This window comes from Eleutherodactylus coqui, chromosome 1 (assembly GCF_035609145.1).
Source record: "Eleutherodactylus coqui strain aEleCoq1 chromosome 1, aEleCoq1.hap1, whole genome shotgun sequence".
Taxonomy (NCBI): Eukaryota; Metazoa; Chordata; class Amphibia; order Anura; family Eleutherodactylidae; genus Eleutherodactylus; species Eleutherodactylus coqui.
In genome coordinates, this window is record NC_089837.1 from 41,803,175 (window position 1) to 41,821,390 (window position 18,216).

The 18,216-nt window shown below is 46.3% G+C and overlaps 2 protein-coding genes across 2 annotated transcripts in view; both read right to left on the bottom strand.

Moving 5' to 3' along the window:
* The window catches only part of LOC136608658 (oocyte zinc finger protein XlCOF29-like), a 354,481-nt gene that overhangs the window by 323,114 nt on the left and 13,151 nt on the right, over nt 1-18,216 (bottom strand). The window lies entirely within an intron of this gene.
* On the bottom strand, nt 5,164-7,821 carry LOC136608171 (zinc finger protein 84-like). Its single transcript, XM_066589090.1, has one exon. The coding sequence runs from the start codon at nt 7,805-7,807 to the stop codon at nt 6,266-6,268; it is 1,542 nt and encodes a 513-aa protein (XP_066445187.1). The 5' UTR covers nt 7,808-7,821; the 3' UTR covers nt 5,164-6,265.

Genomic DNA, 18,216 nt, shown 5'->3' on the forward strand with positions numbered 1-18,216 from the left:
AAGGGTGCTATGATCTCATGGGAAGAGGTGCATAATTGGGTGTGGTCAGCATACAGAAGGTACTGAAAGCAAAATCTCCTGATGGTTTGTCTAATAGGGGCTGTGTAGATGGAGAAGAGGAAGGGGGCCGAGGACCGAGCACTGGGGGACCCCGACAGCAAGGGGAAAGGGAGAGGAGGGGTCTGAGGATGATCCCTGGGGGATTTCTGACAGCAAAGGGAAGACGGGGGGATGTGGAGCCAGAAAAGGAGATGCTGAAGGAGCAGACAGGAAGCAGGAGAACCAGGAGAAAGTGGTGTCCTTTAGTCCAATGGAGCGAAGTATACTAAGGAGAAGTTTGTGGTCAACGGTGTCAAATGCTGCAAAGATCAGGGAGAAAGTCTGCAGGCTTTTGCGACTTTCTCCACAGCCATTCAGCACACCTAGAGCACCGCCGGATGAAGTGTATGTGAGGTGTGAGCCAGGGTTGCCGAGGTCTGCATCACATGACTTGCGTCACGTCATCCAGGGAAGGTTTGAGAGTGGTTTTGTAATGTGTTAGCCAGGTTGGGGCAGGAGAGCAGAGAGAGTGTGGAGGATATATAAAATATAAGGTGAAATGTCTATTACACTTTATGGGCCAGCAGAACAGAATGTGCAGGCCACATCCTATTCTGCTAACCGTTATCAGAATATGCAGCTTGATATAAATACACGGACATAACTTCTGGGCACATTTTAATTTGCTTGCATGTAACCTCAGGCGGCACTTGACGACACGCTGCTCACCCCACCCTTGCCCTCTTTATCGAACACCAAAGATGTCACCGCATTCCATCTGAAACCACGTGATGTGGGATGTCCATGACGACATAAGCTCACGCAGGAACGGATGTAAAAAGACCTTAATTGGACCCCCAATCCCATGCTTTGATTCCCAATCACGTATTGCTTCTGGCATGCCCATAAAGGGCAGTTAACTCATAATGCTATAAAAGATGCTGTACGCCTACTAATAAAGCAGAGTCCAGGAAGACATTCTACACTGACAGTCTCTCTCTCTGTGATTTCTTCCATTGTGTGCAAAATTATCGAACATAAATCAGGAAGGGTGCAAACATTCCTGTTGATTACGTTGTGGACCCAAAATAAATCCAGGACAGTTGGCGCCCAACTGGGGCCGTGGTCGGTTTGGATCCGGACGTGACCGGAGCTTGGAAGGGCGCAGAGACACAAGGCAATCCTAGGACCTGGTGAGTCCAACCTACAATCTGAACACTGTAAGATAAATTAATTATCTATACCTGTGTGGCCAGTTCCAGGCTTGTCTGTGTGCCCGTGCTTGATCCGGTCACTCCAGATCCGTTAGACAGGTACTTTAAGTCTCGACCACACAACACAGAACCTGTCATATTTTAAAAGGAATGGTTTGCATGCCTGTTGTTATGAGAGTACTGGTTAATCAGCAGAGTCAACAGACTGCTTACGGGAGAGTAAAATTTATTGAATTTGTCTCGGCAGACTCTTCTCCATGGGAGTGATAGTTGATTCCGGGAAAATAGAGGGTGCAGCTGGACAGTGTTAGGGTTGAGGTAGGTCAACCTGGTTACTCCCGGCAGAGCAGTTAGACAACCCCAATTGTACCAGTGCTTCGTCTATGTGTATGTATGTCCTGCTCAAACCGTAAGAAGGGATTGTTGTTGACATCTTACAAACCTTATCTGCATCCATCAAATTTTCACTGGATGGATCGGTATGGGTTGAGATCTCAGGTGTCAGTTCAGAAGAGTTTTGTAAACTAAATGTTCTCTTGGTGGATCTGGCCCATGTGTTTTTCCTGACAGCTGCTGCAGAAACGTAGTTTTCCATGGTTTCTGACAAATTCTTGGCCACCTCCAAGACAGGCATAGGGAAATTGAATGATTTGAATGTACCCCCTATGATAGTATATCTGAAACCAGGATACACACCCCTGGGTCAAACAGGAAATGTTGTTGGAAGACTTGGTTCCAATTGGGTTTTTGCGCGAGATATGTCCTCCAGAAAACACCTCTCTTTTTCAGTCAAGAAAAGACACAAAGATGTTTCCATGTGGACACCTACGACATGGTCTATGACCTCCGCAAAGGGAATAAGATTACGGTTCTGGGCTACCCCCTAGGGGTCATCACCCCTTATGACATCCAGAGCATACTCACGCAAGTGCAACCCCAGCACTTATCTCTGGCCTACCAGATCCGGCTACAATGTGCCCTCTTCATGCCTCATAGCATCTCTTTCCAATGTTGTACTACTTTGAACCCGGCTACTCTTCTACAAAGCGATGAATAGTACCCTGAAATTTAAGATACAAGGCAATGGAGGAAATGGGCAAACCTTGGCTTGAGTGCCTTCCATTAGCCCTTTTTCTCAGTTAGGTACATACCTAGCAGCAGAGGAAAAAGTAAGTTTAGAGCACTGTGTATTTAGAACACTGTCATAGGTTTTTTGCTAAGACTTTGCTTCACTTTTACCCACAGTGCACCCTGTTCTTGCCACTCAGTGTGCCAGCGTTACAACGCCCCCAGTCCAGCTACCTTGCTGCCTCTGGAGAAAGGGAGGAAGTGGGCATAATCACCTGATAGGAAAAAAAAAAAACCTTTCAGATTGATAGACATGACTATGCACGAGCTAATGGCCCAGGAGACAGGGGAATCAGTCATGTTGATCAGTCATTAGATAACCCTTGCACTCTTTGTGGATGGATTGGGGTATGGTCAAGAAGGCAGGTTCTACACAAGTTATGTTGTGCTCTCCTTACATGATGTAGTCAAATCCGAACCTCTTCTAACGTAACGTCTACACAGACTCCCGCTATGCCTATGGCATTGCTCATGACTATGGACCAATTTGGAGAGCAAGGTCATTCTTGAAAATAAATCCACGACGAAAATAAAGCAATTAGAAACAGTAAAGGTGTACCAGCACCAATGGATGCCCTCTTGCTGCCTGAGAGAGTGGCCTAAAAGTGCAACAAAAGGCCACACCATGTTTGGCACGTGAGGTAACCGTAAATCACCCGGCTGATCAGTCTGTGAAGACAGCCACACAGAAGTCCAGACTTGATCCTTCAGGAGTTGGGGCGGTACAGTTCCCCCCCCCCCCCTACCCTTCCGCAAGCATCACGCCCGGTAGATTATGACCTGTTGATTCAGTTACAAAAGCAGGCAACTAAAGGGGGGAAGAAAGGAATAATGGGAACCAGCAAGAGTGGCAAAGAGACACCTCTGGATAAATGGATGGTAATCAGCAAGCCTTGTCTCTACAGGCCCCCATCCCGTCATGGCCGTGGCTTCAGCCTTTCATGGAAATACACATCTGTCACAAACAGCTGTGGTCGCTAGTCACTGGTCTGCACCAGGATTTAGCATCACAGCAGCCATACACACACAGGGCTGCCTGATTTGTGCACAGAACATGGGTGAGTCTGTATAGGCTCCCATGCAGTGCACCCCTCATCCTGACTACCCGTTCCAGCGACTTCAATAAAACTACTTCCAACTGCCAAGGGTGGGCAGGTATAAGGTCGGTCTGGTCTGCCTAGACCTGCTTTCAGAGTAGCCAGTCTGGCATACCCGCCCACAAACGCCACCAGCAAAAACTGACCTCTGAGGTGGTATACAGGTACAGAGTACTGCAGACAACTGAGAGTGACTGAGGTACTCCCTCAGCGGGAGACGTGATGCAGAAAGTAATGAAAGCGTTGGGGATAGAACTGGCCTTTTATGCTCCATACCATTCACAAAGCAGTGGTAGAGCAGAAAGTTTAATTTGGTACCTTAGAAACCATGATCCAGAAGGCAATGGCAGAGCTCTATAGACCATGGACCGAGTGCCTCTCCCCTTGGTACTCTACTCCATAAGGTACACACCTGACAGAATTGGCCGCAGCCCATATGAGGTACTTTTTGGGTCTGCCCCAAGGTTAGGAACACCCTTTCCTGCTCTCAGACACTCATATTTATAGTCTTTTGAATACTACATGACAGGATGCAAAGTAATACATTTGCAGACATCTCCCAGCCTTAGGCCTCATGCTCACGGCCATGACGGACTCCACCAGTGGATTATCGCAGCGGAGTCCGTCATGGCGCCCCCCAAAGATCCCTTACTTACCTTCCAGATCCGCTATGCACATGCTGCCTGACGCGCCAGTAGGGATACGTAATCATCTGATACTTCCGCTGTGCTACAGTGGAAGTATAGCGCGATGCCCGGCTTCTATTGACTACAATGGAAGCCGGTTGCATGTATTCCCGCGGCAAATAGAGCATGCCGCGGTTTATTTCATGCTGCAGAATTCTGCGCTGGAATTTTGCAGCGTGAACATTAAGCTATTAGCTTCAATAGAACCTAATAGCTGCGGCATAACGCCGCGTATTTCCGCAAAATGAAACGTGGCGGAAGTCTGGCCAGTGGGCAATAGCCCTTATGCAGACATTAATCTCTCACTTGCTGCAGTTGTGCACATCACATAACAAAAGACAAGCCATTTTGCATAGTGCATCCACACAAAAGACATGACATGTATGACATTTATGGAAGGGTCAGGAGTAGGTGTTCTGGGCCATTACACTGCTTTACTCACGCAGTGGCGGTGTGTGCACTCCATGATGAGCAAGAAATAAAATAAGAGACTAGTTGGACAGTAAGGCCTCATTCATTCACATTTGCTTATTTTGGTCTTGAAGTGCAACACAGATATACCGATGAAAATACTGACCAAAATATGCTAATGTCTATGAGGCCTAATAATGCCTGTGGGATGTCTTTTTGGCAAAGAGGCAGTACGGGGTGTTTGAGCAAGAAAAGAGAATCACACATCCATGATATTTTCTGCATACAGTTTCATACTGTTTTAATCAATGTGCACATATCCTCGGGATCAACATTGCAGGATATAGGCTAAACTGGAAGTATGTCTTTTTTTAAGCCCTACAAACTGCGCTACTATATGTGTCATGTCCAATCAGGATGCCCTGGATCCGAAAACAAACAGAACGCAAGAGCACACAAAACAGTGGTAAACAATAAACAAAACAGACACCAGGGAAACACTGTCCCTATAAACCAATCGGAGACACATTAATATGCAATGGGCGTTTTACTAGATGTCCTGACACTTCACGTTATCACGTGACGAATCACAGAACTGGAGTTCCTATGAACCGCATGGTGGAAGACATTTGCGTCCCACTGTGATCTTTGTCTCTGTGAGAGACACTGATATGTAATGGTACTGTACCAGATGTCCCGACGCATCCCATTGTCACATGACGGGTCATGTGATCGGAACTCCTGTGAACCGCATGGTGGAACGCGTCTGCTTCCCACTGTTATTCTCTTCAGCAACAAGCTCCGGCAGCTATCACTGACGTCATGCTAAAGCGCCAAGGGCTCATTACAGCATTTCTCAAGACCACTATATAAGTAGGTATGTTTGTTTCAATATGTTAGGCTTGAAAAAGGGGTCCATAAACCCCAAAATGTGTTGCCGTGTAGTACGTCGGTTTTGGATCTTTCTGTTATTACGTCTGAATAAAGAAGGAAAAAAAGGAAATAAGACGCATCATTGTCTATACCTCTTAAGGCGTGCTTGGAGTGGGGTGAGATAGTTGGTCCCAGGTTCCCCCAGTGAAGTAAGTGGAAACCTCTTCTGAATTTCACACACCTCAATAGGGGTACTGTAACGCAAAGGAACCTTTTTACTTTTTCCTATTTTCCACAAAACAGACACCGTAGTTGGGAAACGTAGTTTAGTAATAAGAAGCAAGGTCCATTATGGTGACAATTCAGCTTCACTGCTTTGAAAGTAAAGGCAGATCTTTATTTCTCTATATGCACAATATTTTCCCTCATAGATCAGGTCAGAGTGGACCTCCGGTACGTATAATTTTGAGTGCTTGACAGATCCAGGCTAATTCCACAGACACACAAAAATTACTGGGTGTTTAATGTCTGAAAAAACCTGATGTGCTAAAAGTATTTTTTCTTAACATTTCCCATATTGCAAACTAGAATCTGATCGCCTAGAAAATTTTGATTTCCTTGTAAACTGTTTTTCATGTATGTAACTTCAAAAAGACATTTCCACTCTGTGACATCTTTGATGGTCCCTGTGTGGTACTGGTACTAAACCATTACCCACATTTTAAACATGGAAATCACTTCTTTCCTTTGTGACTTTTCTCATGTGTTACAAGAGCCAATTTATTTGTAAAAAAAAATTCTCACACCCTGAACATGACTACGGCTTTTCTCTTGTGTGAATTCTCTGATGTTTAACAAGTTTTGATTTTATTTTGAAGAATTTCCCACATTCTAAACAAGGAAACGGCTTTCCTCCTGTGTGAGTTCTCTGATGTCTAGCAAGAGTTGATTTCAGGACAAAACATTTTCCACATTCTGAACAGGAATATGGCTTCTCTCCTGTGTGAGTTCTCTGATGTAGAACAAGACTTGCTTTTTCTGTAAAACATTTCCCACATTCTGAACATAAATATGGTTTTACTCCTGTGTGAATTCTGTGATGTTTAACAAGGCTTGGTTTATCAACAAAACATTTTCCACATTCTGAACATGAATAAGGCTTCTCTCCTGTGTGAGTTTTCTGATGTAAAACAAGACGTGATTTTTCTATAAAACATTTCCCACATTCTGAACATGAATATGGTTTTACTCCTGTGTGAGTTCTCTGATGTTTAACAAAGCTTGATTTATCAACAAAACATTTCCCACATTCTGAACATGAAAATGGCTTTACTCCTGTATGGATTCTCTGATGTAAAGCAAGATTTGATTTATTTGTAAAACATTTTTCACATTCTGAACACGAAAATGGCTTCTCTCCTGTGTGAATTCTTTGATGTCTAACAAGCTCTGATTTTATTGAAAAACATTTCCCACATTCTAAACAAGGAAATGGCTTCTCTCCTGTGTGAAATCTCTGATGTCTAACAAGGCTTGATTTAGCAATAAAACATTTCCCACATCCTGAACATGAAAATGGCTTCTCTCCTGAGTGAATTCTCTGATGTGAAACAAGACTGGATTTCTTCTCTCCTGAGTGAATTCTCTGATGTGAAACAAGACTGGATTTCTTTGTAAAAGATTTCCCACATTTTGAACATAAATATGTATTTTTTCCAGTGTGAATTCTCTGATGTTTAATAAGCTTTGATTTCTGATTAAACTGTATCCCACATCCTGAACATGTAAATGGCTTCTCTTCTGAGTGAATTCTCTGATGTGAAACAAGACTGGATTTCTTTGTAAAAGATTTCCCACATTTTGAACATAAATATGTATTTTTTCCAGTGTGAATTCTCTGATGTTTAATAAGCTTTGATTTCTGATTAAACTGTATCCCACATCCTGAACATGGAAATTTCTCTCCGGTATGAACTTTCTGATGTTTAGAAAGAGCTGCTTTTAGGATAAAACGTTTCTCACATTGTGAGCATGAAAATGGCCTTTCTCTTGTGCGAGTTCTCTGATGTGAATGAATTGTTCTTTGTTCTGAATGAACTATTAGATGATCTTTGACTTTGGCTGCAGTTATAAAGGAATTTTTGCATTCTGAGCATGGACACTGCTTCTGCCCTGGGTGACTTCTGTCATGTAGAATGCAATTAGATTGATCTGTAAGACATATCCCACTTTCTGAACAGGAGTATGGCTTCTCATCTCTACTGTGATGTCCTGGCTGTAAGTGAAGGGTAATGAGGTTTTCTCTTGTAGAGTGCTGCACTAGATCTTCATCTTCTACTTTATAATTGGGCGATAACATGGAGTTATCCTCAGAGTTCGCACTGGAAATATCTGTTAAGATAAAAAAATGTGTTTTGTGATTTGAACATAAATTATTAAAGTAAACAAACTTATAATATTCCCGATAGGCAGGAAACACACTGTTAGTTTTTGATGCAACTTTGAGAGGGAAATGTATGTGTATGTAGGTAGAAGATATGTATATGTATATATTGCTATATGTCTTTCCTTTTTATACGTGTGCTAATTCTATGCAATACTATAAATGCAAAAACTTAATATGGACCTTAATAATGCTTGAGTAGATATTACGTCAGAGTTTTGCAAGGCAGAAAAATGTAACCTGATGCTAACAGAACAGGATGAATGACTAAATGACTTCTTGCATAAAAACTGGAAACTGAAAGTGCCTTATCTGGATAATGATTAACTTAACTGCCTATATGGATTAACCCTGCCTCAGGTGAAACTGCGGACATTACATATATGGATATGCGGTGGATTTGAGCCAATAAGACAGTTACACATTCCTAGTCACAAAGCAAAGTTTGAGGAACTACAGTGGGGAAAAAAAGTATTTAGTCAGATACCAATTGTACAAGTTGTCCCACTTAAAAAGATGAGAGAGGCCTGTAATTGACATCATAGGTTGACCTCAACTATGAGAGACAACATGAGAAAACACATCCAGAAAATCACATTGTCTGATTTTTAACGAATTTATTTGCAAATTATGGTGGAAAATAAGTATTTGGTCAATAACAAAAGTTCATCTCAATACTTTGGTAAATATCCTTTATTGGCAATGACAGAGGTCAAATGTTTTCTGTAAGTCCTCACAAGGTTGGCACACACTGTTGCTGGTATGTTGGACCATTCCTCCATGCAGAGCTCCTCAATAGCAGTGATGTTTTGGGGCTGTCACTGGGCAACACGGACTCCCTCCAAAGGTTTTCTATAGGGTTGAGATGTGGAGAATGGCTAGGCCACTCCAGGACCTTGAAATGCTTTTTACGAAGTCACTCCTTCGTTGCCCTGGTGATGTGCTGGGATCATTGTCATGCTGAAAGATCCAGCCACGTTTCATCTTCAGTGCCCTTGCTGATGGAAGGAGGTTTACACTCTAAATCTCATGAAACATGGCCCCATTCATTCTTTCATGTATACGGATAAGTCGTCCGAGTCCCTTTGCTGAGAAACAGCTCCAAAGCATGATGTTGCCAACCCCATGCTTCACAGTAGGTATGGTGTTCTTTGGTTGAAAGTCAGCATTCTTTCTCCTCCAAACACGACGAGTTGTGTTTATGCCAAACAGTTCTACTTTGGTTTCATCTGACTATATGACATTCTCCCAATACTCTTCTGGATCATCCAAATGCTCTCTAGCAAACTTCAGTCGGCCCTGTACATGTACTGGCTTAAGCAGGGGGACACGTCTGGCACTGCAGGATCTGAGTCCCTGGCGGCGTAGTGTGTTACTGATGGCAGCCTTTGTTAAATTGGTCCCATCTCTCTGCTGGTCATTCACTAGATTCCCCTGTGTGGTTCTGGGATTTTTGCTCACCGTTCTTGTGATCCTTTTGACCCCACGGGGTGAGATCTTGCGTGGAGCCCCAGATCGAGGGAGATTATCAGTGGTTTTGTATCTCTTTCATTTTCTAATTATTGCTCCCACAATTGATTTCTTCACACCAAGCTGCTTGCCTATTGCAGACTCAGTCTTCCCAGTCTGGTGCAGGGCTACAATTTTGTTTCTGGTGTCCTTCGACAGCTCTTTGGTCTTCACCATAGTGGAGTTTGGAGTGTGACTGCTTGAGGTTGTGGACAGGTGTCTTTTATACTGATAACAAGTTCAAACAGGTGCCATTACTACAGGTAATGAGTGGAGGACAGAGGAGCCACTTAAAGAAGAAGTTACAGGTCTGTGAGACCCAGAAATCTTGCTTGTTTGTAGGTGACCAAATACTTATTTTCCACCATAATTTGCAAATAAATTCGTTAAAAATTAGACAATGTGATTTTCTGGATGTGTTTTCTCATGTTGTCTCTCATAGTTGAGCTCTACCTATGATGTCAATTACCGGCCTCTCTCATCTTTTTAAGTGGGAGAACTTGTACAATTGGTATCTGACTAAATACTTTTTTTCCCCACTGTATACCTGACCTCCGTGTGTGGTGTTTTTTCTTTACCATGGGCAATGGGGCATTGGGGTGGGCCTGCTTGGTGCTGTACACAGAATTACCCTGACAATTTGAGTTGGGGGTTTTTTGGAGTGAAAGCCAGAAGTGGTTCCGGCAGGAAGTAATATAATCTCCTTCTTTAGGTTTCCTATTTTTTATTTTTAATATATATGTCAGAATTAAAAGAAACGTTATATGTGTGATTGCAATGTTGATATGATTAAGTCATCACAATATCAGAGCCGAGAGATAATTTACTGCAGGCTCTAGTAGGGCTCCTGTTGGGCCACTACTAGCTTGGATGCAAGATGTAATACAGGCGGAACGTAGATGTTCCATATGGTATTCTGTGCCATATTGCTCCATATTTTCTGTAACTGAGTATCTAGCTCATGCAAACTCATAGGCTCTGGAAGTTGGTGACGCGGATGGTCCCATACATGTTCTATTAGGAATAAACATAGTGACCGCGCAAACTCAGACCGGGCATTATCCTGCTGGAAAACACCTCTTGGAAGCCGCCATGAGAGGAACACATATGGCTGCAGGATGTCCTGAACATATCGCTGAGCTGTCATTGTCCCTTGTACTAATACTAGGGATGACCGACTGTCGTATGTGATGGCACCCTAGACCATCACATCAACAGTGAGGACAGTGTGCCTCTCCACAGCAAAGGCAGGATAGAGGCACTCACCCCGAGGTCTCCAGACACAAAGACAGCTGTTGAGAGTGTGCAAACTAAGCCTTAATTCATAGTTGAAGACAACCCGTTTCCACTCCATAACAGTCCAGTTTCATTGTTTATGGCACTACTCAAAAGCGAAGCAATGGTGGGTGGCAGTAAAAAGCAGTACACCTAATGTCCTTCAGCTAAGCTCCTGGAAATGGTTCAGACCGACACAGGGGCCTATAACAATAGCGTCACCTGTCTCTGGCTAGTGGACAACGAAACAATTGGAGATGCCTGTGCTCGTTGAATGATCAGATGATTCTCTCGACTGGTGGTCTGTTGATGGCCTCATGTTTCTACTGCACCTAACACTTCCTAACAGTCTGAACAGAACGGCCCAGCTGGCGGGCAATTTGTTAATACAATCATCCAGCTTTTCTAATTCCAATAATGCGCCCCTCTCAAACACTGTTAGCTGGGAAAAATCTCTTTGCTTGCATCATAAAGGCTTGTCTAGTGGTCAACAAGCGCTAAACAAGCAGAAAATGAGGTCCACTACATATAAGTAGCCTCTGAGAATCCTTTTATAGGCCATGGATAGAACCATTTTTAGAGCCTCAGGTAGCAAGATCGTTCATCAAATCATTTGTACGTCTGTCTGAGTTTAACGACATGCCGAGTTTTGCAGCAAAATTACAACTATTACAACTATTTTTCACTATAAAGTCCTTCTTTTAAAGTTTTGTAGTTTTAGTTCTTTGGCATTTGAGAAATGCTTTACATTTGCATACGTCTCCTTAAGACTATGTAAAAAAAGCATACACTTGTTCGTGGGACGTAAAAACACTTTATGCTATGCTTTTCTGTCCCACAAAAGTTAAAAACTGTACAAACATAAGGAAGGCAAAATCCCAGCCAAAGTGTGCACTGATGTTCAATGATATCTGACCAGCTCTAGCCTACGGGAATGTCAAGCAATGTGTTTGAATACTTTCTTTTATTAAACACGTATATGTATGACAGATGGCTAAAACGTGATGTGAACGCCCCTGACTTCACACTATTAGATGCCTAAACCTTTAAGACTATTTTTTTCTGATTAAAGTGCATCTAATAATCTAAAAACTACAGGGTAGGTGTGTATATTATAACATAATATATTTTGCATGACTCTTCTTACCTTGTGATATCAGAGGCTGGTGGTTCTCTATGATCACGTCCTTGTACAGATCCTTGTGTCCTTCTAAATACTCCCACTCCTCCATGGAGAAATAGACAGCGACATCCTGACACCTTATAGGAACCTGACAACACAATGATACTGTCATTACCCAGACTCCTCTAGTGCTGTTACTGTATAATTTCCCATGAAAAAAAAACAGAGGGCAGAAGCATAAACGGATGCAAAAAGTTTGTTTAGTTTGTTTGTTTAGTTTGAGTCCATGTTCCATACCCTGTTTCTGATGTTTTTGGCTTGAAAAAGACCTTAATTTAGGTTGAAAAGTTGCCTACTTTTAAACACTGAAACAATAAAAATGTTCCTTTAAACAAACTTTTAGCATCAGTTTATGCTGCCGCCCTCTCTATGCTTTTTTCATTGTATGCTTAAAGGGACTCATGTCCATAACCCTTATGGTGGCTTTGCATTTTTTTGACTTTGCATAGTCTTTCTTTTTTTCCTCCCCCATTAGAATTTATTCTGTGGGCTATTTTGTGAGTGCCGTGGGCTTTCCCCTTTTTTTTGACTGTATAATATCCCAGCATTCCCGGCAGTGTCACCTCTCCAGTCAGCAGCTCAGTGATCTTGTTCGTGAGTTCTAGCATCTTCTGCTCATGTATCGGTAAGTAGGGAGAAGCCTCTGAGATGGGGGTCTGGCTCCTGCTCCATGCTCCAGACTCATGGAGATGGCTGTTGGGAGTCATACCATCACCCGATGTCTTCTTCACTATTATGCAATCCTGTGAATGGAGAGAGACATGTACAGAACTGAACCTGGCATTCTCCTATCAATAAAAAGTGGGAGATTGTGATTCCACTGCATACAGCAACACGTCAAAAGTTTTAATTAGTTGGCTAGTCTATCTGCCAACATAAGAAGACATGCTGCTGGAGAGCCTCGATCTGGTTACACCACAATCCGGCACCATCGGACCTCCAGCAGTACTCTATAGCTTTCTAAAAGCCTCCACAGTCCTCCCCACACCGAGAGGCTCAGAAAGAGGGGCTTGTCAGCCCAATTGGGCGCTGCAAAGCCTTCCGGCCTAGTGCAATCAGCGATGCCGCAAGCTAAATTTTCAGGTATAAATGCACAGTTGATCGCAACAATGGACAGGAGCTCATTAAAGCCATGAACTTTCCCTGCAGAGGCTCAGCAAAGGCCACTGATGTGGGAGAACAGGGAAGGAGTGAACTGGATGGAGCTGGCAGACACCCGAGTTAGCTCCTTGCCCAACACCTCACAGTGCCATAAAAACCGACAGATCCACAGCACACCAAAGACCCCACAGTGCCGTACCAGAAGAGGTCATGACAAGGAAGTGGCAGGTGAAGTCAGGGCGGAAAAGGCTGATGGACTTCTTTGCCATGAAAGAGCAGGAGGAGGACAAACAGGCCACAGGACTTTCTACGCCAGAGGATGGATGTGGTATGATTCCTTGCTTGACAAATGTGGTAAGCGGGCTTGCCCCAATCCCCTGCTCCCTGAGCACATGAGGAGAGGAGAGAGATGGAGGAAAGCAGGGAGAGGAGACAACCACTTCCCCCAGCATATGGCCAGAGGAAGGGAAGCCACCATCTTACAACGTTAGCCCCAGATCCTTTATAATTAGTTCAGAGCAGCCGCAGCACGAAAAGTGAAGGGAGCCAGTAGAATTTGATAAAATTGGTAGACACACATTATAACATAGTTGACGAACTTGAAAACGTTAAAGCAAAACCAGCAGACCTGAAAGACAGGAATAGACTAGAGATGAGCGAACGTACTAGCCTGAGCTTGATACTCGTTCGAGTATTAGCGTGTTCGAGATGCTCGTTACTAGAGGCGAGCACCACGCGATGTTCGAGTTACTTTCACTTTCATCTCTGAGACGTTAGCGCGCTTTTCTGGCCAATAGAGAGACAGGGAAGGCATTACAACTTCCTCCTGCGAAGTTCAAACCCTATACCACCCCCCTGCAGTGAGTGGCTGGCGAGATCAGGTGTCACCTGAGTATATAAATCGGCCCCTCCCGCGGCTCGCCACAGATGCATTCTGACATAGTTCAGGGAAAGTGCTGTCTTGCTGGAGTTGCTATAGGGAGAGTGTTAGGAGTTATTTTAGGCTTCAAGAACCCCAACGGTCCTTCTTAGGGCCCCATCTGACCGTGTGCAGTACTGTTGAGGCTGCTTTTTGCAGTGTTGCACATTTTTTTTTTTTTTTTTGTATATCGGCCGTGCAGAGCATTGCATCCTGCAGCAATTTTACATAGTCCACGGCCAGTAGTGGTGGTGAGGCAGGGACAGTGAAAGACATATACAGTCCATATAGGCAGTGGGCTTTTCCAACAAAATTTGGGAAAAAAAATCTATTTGGGCTGCCTGTGACCGTCCTCAGTGTACTGCGTCTCTGCTGGGGGTAGTTGTCCTAATTCATACGCAGCCAGCTAAGTGTTAGAGCAGGCTTGCACAAAATTCTTTCCTGGCTCTGCTGTGCGTTCCGTAAGCGAAGTCAGCCTCCAACCACAGGCCAATAAGCGGCACATTTAATTACAGCGTTCTGTTTCTGCACTACTGGTAATACACCATGCTGAGGGGTAGGCCTAGAGGACGTGGACGCGGGCGAGGACGCGGAGGCCCAAGTCAGGGTGTGGGCACAGGCCGAGCTCCTGATCCAGGTGTATCGCAGCCGACTGCTGCGGGATTAGGAGAGAGGCACGTTTCTGGCGTCCCCACATTCATCTCACAATTAATGGGTCCACGCGGTAGACCTTTATTAGAAAATGAGCAGTGTGAGCAGGTCCTGTCGTGGATGGCATCCAGCAATCTCTCGATCAACCGGAGTTCTTCGCCGTCCACTGCTGCAACTCTGAATCCTCTGGCTGCTGCTCCTCCTTCCTCCCAGCCTCCTCACTCCATTACAATGACACATTCTGAGGAGCAGGCAGACTCCCAGGAACTGTTCTCGGGCCCCTGCCCAGAATGGGCAGCAAGGGTTCCGAATCCTCTCCCACTGGAGGAGTTTGTCGTGACCGATGCCCAACCTTTGGAAAGTTCCCGGGGTCCGGGGGATGAGGCTGGGGACTTCCGGCAACTGTCTCAAGACCTTTCAGTGGGTGAGGACGACGATGACGATGAGACACAGTTGTCTATCACTCAGGTACTAGTAATTGGAGTAAGTCCAAGGGAGGAGCGCACAGAGGATTCGGAGGAAGAGCAGCAGGACGATGAGGTGACTGACCCCACCTGGTTTGCTACGCCTACTGAGGACAGGTCTTCAGAGGGGGAGGCAAGGGCAGCAGCAGGGCAGGTAGCAAGAGGCAGTGCGGTGGCCAGGGGTAGAGGCAGGGCCAGACCGAATAATCCACCAACTGTTTCCCAAAGCGCCCCCTCGCGCCATGCCACCCTGCAGAGGCCGAGGTGTTCAAAGGTCTGGCAGTTTTTCACTGAGAGTGCAGACGACCGACGAACAGTGGTGTGCAACCTTTGTCGCGCCAAGATCAGCCCGGGAGCCACCACCACCAGCATGCGCAGACATATGATGGCCAAGCACCCCACAAGGTGGGACGAAGGCCGTTCACCGCCTTCCGGTTTGCACCGCTGCCTCTCCCCCTGTGCCCCAACCTGCCACTGAGATCCAACCCCCCTCTCAGGACACAGGCACTACCGTCTCCCGGCCTGCACCCACACCCTCACCTCCGCTGTCCTCGGCCCCATCCACCAATGTCTCTCAGCGCACCGTTCAGCCGTCGCTAGCGCAAGTGTTGGAGTGCAAGCGCAAGTACGTCGCCACGCACCCGCACGCTCAAGCGTTAAAACGTGCACATAGCCAAATTTATCAGCCTGGAGATGCTGCCGTATAGGGTTGTGGAAACGGAGGCTTTAAAAAGGTATGATGGCGGCGGCAGCCCCGCGCTACTCAGTTCCCAGTCGCCACTACTTTTCCCGATGTGCCGTCCCAGCCCTGCACGACCACGTCTCCCGCAACTTTGTACACGCCCTCACCAACGCAGTTACTGCCAAGGTCCACTTAACAACGGACACGTGGACAAGCACAGGCGGGCAGGGCCACTATATCTCCCTGACGGCACATTGGGTGAATATAGTGAAGGCTGGGACAGAGTCAGAGCCTGGGACCGCTCACGTCCTACCCACCCCCAGAATTGCGGGCCCCAGCTCGGTGGTGGTATCTGCGGCGGTGTATGCTTCCTCCACTAAACCACCCTCCTCCTCCTCCTACGCAACCTCTGTCTCGCAATCAAGAGGTGTCAGCAGCAGCACGTCGGCAGCAGTCGGTGTCGCGCGGCGTGGCAGCACAGCGGTGGGCAAGCGTCAGCAGGCCGTGCTGAAACTACTCAGCTTAGAAGATAAGAGGCACACGGCCCACGAACTGCTGCAGGGTCTGACAGAGCAGACCGACCGCTGGCTTGCGCCGCTGAGCCTCCAACCGGGCATGGTCGTGTGTGACAACAGCCGTAACCTGGTGGCGGCTCTGCAGCTCGGCAGCCTCACGCACGTGCCATGCCTGGCCCACGTCTTTAATTTGGTGGTTCAGCGGTTTCTGAAAAGCTACCCACGCTTGTCAGATCTGCTCAGAAAGGTGCGCCAGCTCTGCGCACATTTCCGCAAGTCCCACACGGACACTGCCACCCTGCGTACCCTGCAACATCGGTTTCATCTGCCAGTGCACCGACTGCTGTGCGACGTGCCCACACGGTGGAACTCTACGCTCCACATGTTGGCCAGGCTCTATGAGCAGCGTAGAGCTATAGTGGAATACCAACTCCAACATGGGCGGCGCAGTGGGAGTCAGCCTCCTCAATTCTTTACAGAAGAGTGGGCCTGGTTGGCAGACATCTGCCAGGTCCTTGGAAACTTTGAGGAGTCTACCCAAATGGTGAGCGGCGATGCTGCAATCATTAGCGTCACCATTCCTCTGCTATGCCTCTTGAGAAGTTCCCTGCAAAGCATAAAGGCAGACGCTTTGCGCTCGGAAACAGAGCCGGGGGAAGACAGTATGTCGCTGGATAGTCAGAGCACCCTCCTGTCTATATCTCAGCGCGTTGAGGAGGAGGAGCATGAGGAGGATGAGGAGGAGGGGGAAGAGACAGCTTGGCCCACTGCTGACGGTACCCATGCTGCTTGCCTGTCATCCTTTCAGCGTGTATGGCCTGAGGAGGAGGAGGATCCTGAAAGTGATCTTCCTAGTGAGGACAGCCATGTGTTGCGTACAGGTACCCTGGCACACATGGCTGACTTCATGTTAGGATGCCTTTCTCGTGACCCTCGCGTTACACGCATTCTGGCCACTACGGATTACTGGGTGTACACACTGCTCGATCACGATATAAGGAGAACCTTTCCATTCTCATACCCGAAGAGGAAAGGGGTTCGAGAGTGATGCTATACCACAGGACCCTGGCGGACAAGCTGATGGTAAAATTCCCATCCGACAGCGCTAGTGGCAGAGGGCGCATTTCCAAGGGCCAGGTAGCAGGGGAGGCGCGGAGATCGGGCAGCATGTACAGCACAGGCAGGGGAACACTCTCTAAGGCCTTTGACAGCTTTCTGGTTCCCCAGCAAGACTGTGTCACCGCTCCCCAGTCAAGGCTGAGTCGGCGGGAGCACTGTAAAAGGATGTTGAGGGAGTACGTAGCCGATCGCACGACCGTCCTCGGTGACGCCTCTGCCCCCTACAACTACTGGGTGTCGAAGCTGGACACGTGGCCTGAACTCGCGCTGTATGCCCTGGAGGTGCTTGCTTGTCCTGCGGCTAGCGTTTTGTCAGAGAGGGTGTTTAGTGCGGCTGGGGGAATCATCACAGATAAGCGTACCCGCCTGTCAACCGACAGTGCCGACAGGCTTACACTCATCAAGATGAACAAAGCCTGGATTTCCCCAGACTTCTCTTCTCCACCAGCGGACAGCAGCGATACATAAACAATACGTAGGCTGCACCCGCGGATGGAAGCATTGTTCTCTATCACCATCAAAAATGTGGACCTTTTAGCTTCATCAATCTGTGTATAATATTAATCCTCCTCCTCCTGCTCCTCCTCCTGAAACCTCACGTAATCACGCCGAACGGGCAATTTTTCTTAGGCCCACAAGGCTCAGTCATATAATTTTTGTAAACAATTTTTATACGTTTCAATGCTCATTAAAGCGTTGAAACTTGCACCTGAACCAATTTTTATTTTAACTGGGCTGCCTCCAGGCCTAGTTACAAATTAAGCCACATTAACCAAAGCGATTAATGGGTTTCACCTGCCCTCTTGGTTGGGCATGGGCAATTTTTCTGACGTACATTAGTACTGTTGGTACACCAATTTTTGGGGGCCCTCGCCTACAGTGTAATCCAATTAATTTTTTGCCCACC